This window comes from Macrobrachium rosenbergii, chromosome 25 (assembly GCF_040412425.1).
Source record: "Macrobrachium rosenbergii isolate ZJJX-2024 chromosome 25, ASM4041242v1, whole genome shotgun sequence".
In the NCBI taxonomy this organism is placed as follows: Eukaryota; Metazoa; Arthropoda; class Malacostraca; order Decapoda; family Palaemonidae; genus Macrobrachium; species Macrobrachium rosenbergii.
Window position 1 is genome coordinate 24,731,910 of NC_089765.1, and position 6,680 is coordinate 24,738,589.

Here is a 6,680-nt window from a genome sequence, read left to right on the forward strand (position 1 = left end):
CAAAAGCAAGGCAAGGCGAGGATAGCTAGCTACCTCGACTGATGAAATAACAAAGGGAAGGTAAGGCAAGAGTAGCTAGCTACCTCGACAAATGGCAAAGGCAAGGAAAGGATAGCTAGCCACTTCGACTGAAGAAATAACAAAAGCAAGGCAAGGACTGCTGAAATAACAAAGGAAGGATAGCTAGCTACCTCAACAAATGGCAAAGGCAAGGAAAGGATAGCTAGCCATGAAAGAAATAACAAAAGGGAAGGTAGCTAGGACTGATGAAATAACAAAGAAGGTAGGCAAGAGTAGCTACCTCGACAAATGGCAAAGGCAAGGAAATAATAGCTAGCCACTTCGACTGAAGAAATAACAAAAGCAAGGCAAGGCTAAATAACAAAGGATAGGCAAGAGTAGCTAGGCAAAGGCAAGGAAAGGATAGCTAGCTCGACTGATGAAATAACAAAAGCAAGGGAAGGTGGGCAGGATAGGAACAATAGCTATCTCACTTGACTGATGAAATAACAAAGGGAAGGTAACAAAAGGAAGGTAGCAAGAGTAACTAGCTACCTCGACAAATGGCAAAAGGCAAGGAAAGGATAGCTAGCCACTCACTGAAGAAATAACAAAAGCAAAGGCACTGCTGGCTAACTGATTAAATAACAAAGGAAAGGTACGGCAAGAGTAACTAGCTACCCCTCGACAAATGGCAAAGGCAAGGAAAGGATAGCTAGCCACTCGACTGAAGAAATAACAAAGGAAGGCAAGGCGAGAAGATAGCTAGCTACCTCGACTGCTGAAATAACAAAGGGAAGGTACGGCAAGAGTAGCTAGCTACCTCAACAAATGGCAAAGGCAAGGAAAGGATAGCTAGCCACTTCGACTGAAGAAATAACAAAAGCAAGGCAAGGCGAGGATAGCTAGCTACCTCGACTGATGAAATAACAAAGGGAAGGTACGGCAAGAGTAGCTAGCTACCTCGACAAATGGCAAAGGCAAGGAAATAATAGCTAGCCACTTCGACTGAAGAAATAACAAAAGCCACTTCGACTGGCAAGGCGAGGAAGAAATACCTCGACTGAAGAAATAACAAAAGAAAGGCAAGCAAGGCAATGACAAATGGCAAAGGCAAGGAAAGGATAGCTAGCCACTTCGACTGAAGAAATAACAAAAGGGAATGGAGGATAGCTAGCTATCTCGACTGATGAAATAACAAGGGAAGGTAGCTAGGCAAGAGTAACTAGCTACCTCGACAAATGGCAAAGGCAAGGAAAGGATAGCTAGCCACTTCGACTGAAGAAATAACAAAAGCAAGGCAAGGTGAAAAGCAAGGCAAAGGGAAGGTACGAAGATAGCTAGCTACCTCGACAAATGGCAAAGGCAAGGAAAGGATAGCTAGCCACTTTGACAGAAGAAACAACAAAAAAAGCAAGGCAAGGCGAGGATAGCTAGCTACACTCGACTGATTAAATAACAAAGGAAGGTACAAGAGTAACTAGCTACCTGACAAATGGCAAAAGGCAAGGAAAGGATAGCTAGCCACTTCGACTGAAGAAATAACAAAAGCAAGGCAAGGCGATGATAGCTAGCTACCTCGACTGCTGAAATAACAAAGGAAGGTACGGAATAGCTAGCACCTCAACAAATGGCAAAGGCAAGGAAAGGATAGCTAGCTACTTCGACTGAAGAAATAACAAAAGCAAGGCAAGGCGATGATAGCTAGCTACCTCGACTGAAAATAACAAAGGAAGGCGGCAAGAGTAACTAGCTACCTCGACAAATGGCAAAGGCAAGGAAATAATAGCTAGCCACTTCGACTGAAGAAATAACAAAAGCAAGGCAAGGCGAGGATAGCTAGCTAAATTAAATAACAAAGGAAGGTAAGGCAAGAGTAGCTAGCTACCTCGACAAATGGCAAAGGCAAGGAAAGGATAGCTAGCCACTTCGACTGAAGAAATAACAAAAACAGCAACAAGGCAGGATAGCTACCTCGACTGATGAAATAACAAAGGAAGGTACGGCAAGAGTAGCTAGCTACCTCGACAAATGGCAAAGGCAAGGAAATAATAGCTAGCCACTTCGACTGAAGAAATAACAAAAGCAAGGCAAGGCGAGGATAGCTAGCTACCTCGACTGATGAAATAACAAAGGGAAGGTAAGGCAAGAGTAGCTAGCTACCTCGACAAATGGCAAAGGCAAGGAAAGGATAGACAGATGAAGAAATAAAAAAGCAAGGCAAGGCGAGGATAGCTAGCTACCTTGACTGATGAAATAACAAAGGAAATTACAAAGGCAAGCTACCTTGACAAATGGCAAAGGCCAGGATAGGATAGCTAGCCACTTTGACTGAAGAAATAAGAAAAGCAAGGCAAGGCAATGATAGCTAGCTAACTGATGAAATAACAAAGGAACAGAAGAGTTCGACAAATGGCAAAGGCAATACAAGGATAGCTAGCCACTTCGACTGAAGAAATAACAAAAGCAAGGCAAGGCGAAGATAGCTAGCTACCTCGACAAATGGTAAAGGCAAGGAAAGGAGAGCTAGCCACTTCGACAGAAGAAACAACAAAGGCAAGGCAATACAAGGATAGCTAGCCACCTCGACAAGTGGTAAAGGCAAGGAAATGATAGCTAGCTACTTCGACTGAAGAAATAACAAAGGCAAGGCAATACAAGGATAGCTAGCTACTGCGACTGATGAAATAATAAACTCAGCGCTACAAAATGGTAAAGGCAAGGAAAGGAAAGCCAAAAGACAAGAAATTGACAAAGGCAAGGCAAGGCGAGGATAGCTGCTACTTCGACTGAAGAAATAACAAAGGCAAGGCCTCAGTCACAAATGGTAAAGAAAGGATAGGTAGCTACTGATGTGAAAGACAAAGGATGACTATGGACAAATGTAAAGGCAAGGAAAGGATAGCTAACTACTTCGACGGAACATTTGTCGACGATAGCTAGCTACCTCAACAAATGGTAAAGGCAAGTAAAGAAATGACAGTAACGATGACTTTGAAAATGAAGATTAAAGATGAAGGTAGGATTTAGCTGAGGTTAAAGCAACCAAGCCGTTTGTAAATCACTAGTTATCCTTGGCCCTTCTATGAAGCCTGCTCAGCGCACAATTCGAGAAAGCCAAAAGACAAAATTGATGCCTGCTCGAGGGCATGTCAAGAAACTCTGATGTAAGAATCTGTTAAAACTAACATTTGTCTGATTTAGGAATACCCTTCCCTACAAGAGCTGATTACCACAGCTAAAGAGCCTCTTCTAACGTTAGTATTAGAACGAAAAGGAAATGGACCGTACCTACAGAGATCCAACATCAGACCTGGCTAGGCCGTGTAGTCTACTAATAATGAATAACAGTGAAGAACTTTCTCTATATTTGGCTACTAGTGAATAACGGTCGATAATATGAAGGTATAATGAATAATGAAATAAATTCTAACTTTATGTTTATTGAAATTTTGTTATTTATTTACATTTATTTATAAGAAATTCTCCTCTTTGTGTTTTTTTATGTCTTGAATATTTTTTTGTTTTTGCTCCGTCATATTTACCATTTAGTAGTCGCATATCTTGAGAGTCAGAAAGGAAAGTAAATTACTAAAAATTATAATTATTATCACTATAAATCAGGCAAAGAATGTAAGGTACAAATATATAAGTAACACAACGAAAGTCCGTTTTTTCTTTTTTGCCGTGTTAGAACTAAGCAAATTGATGAAAATGAAAACCAATCTTTATAAGAATGGAAGACTGAATCTTTGAGGATTTTATATATATATATATATATATATATATATATATATATATATATATATATATATATATATATATATATAAATTTATATATATATATATATATATATATATATATATATATATATATATATGTCACAGGCAGATAACGAAACCAGGCAATTCATGAACTGCCTGAAATTTCAGGCAGATAGCAAAATGCACTTAGAGACATTTGATAGTCCCAGGGGCTAGTACCAAACACGGCGAAACAGTGACTACCTACACTGTTTCACCGTGTTTAGTACTAACCCCTGGGAGGTCAACCGTATTTTGCCGTGTTTAGTACTAGCCCTTTGAGGATCAAATGTCCCTAAGTGCATTTCGCTATCTGCCTGAAATTTCAGGCAGTTCGTGAAGTGCCTGGTTTCGCTATCTGCCTGTAATTTATATACATAAAGCCAGTTGACAAAAAAGCTTCTAGTACCTTCCATCTTCCCGTACTAACAACCTGCTTAAGATGATTTCTAACATGTTTGCCCTCTCTCTCTCTCTCTCTCTCTCTCTCTCTCCTTACCTTGTGAATCGACCGCACGTGGGGTATTGGCCAACAACACAACAAAAAACAGAAACTCGGTCAAACGACTCAACGACAGCCGCTGTGAGTGGGACGTCTTCCACTGATGGCCAGCGTTCAGTCTCCCGCCATCTTGGTCCTCCATGTCACACTTTGGGGAACGAAAGAGGAACGATATATAAGTATCTTATTGTTATCTTGATTTTTTATTTGGGTATTCTGAAAGACAAATGGTAGGGAAAGGTTAGATTCTTTATTAATGCTTGAAAAAAGTATTTGAAAGAAAGATGGTTATTGATGGTCTTTTCGTAAAGGCAGGACTGAATTTTTTTTTTATTTGGGGAATTTGAAAGGAAAATGGTAGGAAAAAGGTTATATTATTTAATTAACGTTTGAAAAAAAAAAATATTTGAAAGAAAGATGGTTATTTAGTGGTTTTTCGTAAAGGCATTTCTTAAGGAATAGCAAGATGGTAAAGTAACTCTCTGAACTTGAGATTCAACCAAGACGGAGTTTTTCTAAATAAAAGAGAGTAAAATTGGATCATTTAATAACTCTGTTTTCATCAGAGAGAATTATCATTAACGTCCAGATCAGGATTTTGTGAAAATGCGTTAGAGCAAAAAATAAATAAAAAAAAGAGAGAAAACACATGACCAAAGTAAAGGCAAGACGTGGCCATTTAGTAAGACTGTCATAAATCTTCTACTTACCTCAATATTATTGGCTCGTATTGCACCAGAAATTTATGGATGGCCTTTTATTATGCAAATTACTTTAGCCTACACGCTTCGTTCCCAAATCTTGCAACACGAAATTTGCCCACCAAAGCTCTTCGCCTCTTCATAAAAAAAAGAAAAAAAAAAAAATTGCAGGCCACTTCATATCGAAAATCCATTGGCTGACAGCGAACTGAGCTGCCTTACGTAAGGTGATTGTACTCTCGGTGGCCATGTTATATCTCCCATCATCTTTTTCAATGTTCCCTTTCTCAGTTTATACCATCTATGTACCCTTTTCTTTCACCCTTCCATGCAACCTCTCCCTTCACACCGCGGCCCCCCGGCCCCCCAAACCCAACTCGATTTTCTGATAACGCTTCACACACCCCCGTTAGGAGGTAGTGTCGCCAGTACACCTCACGAGATGCACTGTAGGCATTATTTTAGGGTCTCTGCAGCGTCCCTTCGGCTCCTAGCTTGAACCCCTTTCATTCCTTTTACTGTCCCTCCGTTCAAATTCTCTTTCTTCACTCATATTTTCCATCCTCTCCTAACAGTTGGTTCATAGTGCAACTGTTTTGAGGTTTTCCTCCTGTGAAACCTTTCAAACCTTTTTACTCTCGGTTTCCCTTTCAGCGCTGAATGACCTCGTAGGTCCCAGCGCTTGGTCTTTGGCCTAAATTCTACACTCCATTCCATTCGTACACTTCACGCCCTACCTTCTTAATGCGTCCCGAAATTGAAGCCTCGCCATTATAGCGGCCATTGGCTCCCCTAATTGACAATAAATAATTTTAATAGCTCTAATGAAATTGTCATGCCATGGTCAATTTCGTATGAAGAATTTAAACGACATTGTATATTCATGTGCGCGTTCTATATTCGCTTCAAAAGAACTTGATCTCATCGAATTTTTGTGAGGGTTCCTACCTAGCGTCTGGATAAACCAGTTTAATGTATAGTTTAGATTAGTTCGCTTGGAAATATCTGTATGAAATTTTAAAATATGTAAAGGTTAGGCTAGCAGCAAGCAAATAGCTTGCATGCTAATTATCACCCTGCTTGCCCATTGCGTGCTCTTACTTAAATAAAAGGAAATGCGCACGATTAAGCACATAAAAAGCTTGATGGCATTCAAGCCTTCGATCTTCGCTTCGCCTGGAAAATATTTCAGTGAATTTTCACACGACATGTTGACGCTTTCCGAATTTAGTTGGGAGGACGTCGGGTCCTAATAGCTTCTGAGACCTTATGATTAGTGCAATATATGCATATTCATCGATAATATATCGAGAGAGGATCAGACGTGTCCTGATGACCGAAATATTACGTAGAATAAATTTTTCTTCGTGAGTCTCTGTTACGCTAGAATTAAGTAACCACACACTTACTGCTAAACCTTTCTGATGTTTATCTGTATTGCCAATTGAACGCACCCATAAATTCGTTGAAATTCTTTAAGAGCCACAAACATCAACAGAATGAATTAGATATCAATATCTTATTGACGGCGGTCGAATTATTATTATACATCCTCCTTGGACACACTTGAATGTGGTTTTGAAAACTAAATGGATATATATTTATTCCTTGTATACGACAGAGTTTGTTCGTGTGTTCGGTTGCTCATACATTAGTTCATCACTTTATAAACG

The 6,680-nt window shown here is 39.7% G+C and overlaps 1 protein-coding gene across 1 annotated transcript in view; it reads right to left on the reverse strand.

The window, feature by feature from the left end:
• Positions 1-4,534, reverse strand: part of LOC136852478 (uncharacterized) — a 16,909-nt gene extending 12,375 nt beyond the window's left edge. The window contains exon 1 of the mRNA XM_067127127.1: positions 4,304-4,534. Within this exon, the coding sequence (XP_066983228.1) occupies positions 4,304-4,448 (145 nt within the window). The 5' untranslated portion in view covers positions 4,449-4,534. The remainder of the gene's footprint in view (positions 1-4,303) is intronic.
• Between the last annotated feature and the right edge of the window lie 2,146 nt (positions 4,535-6,680).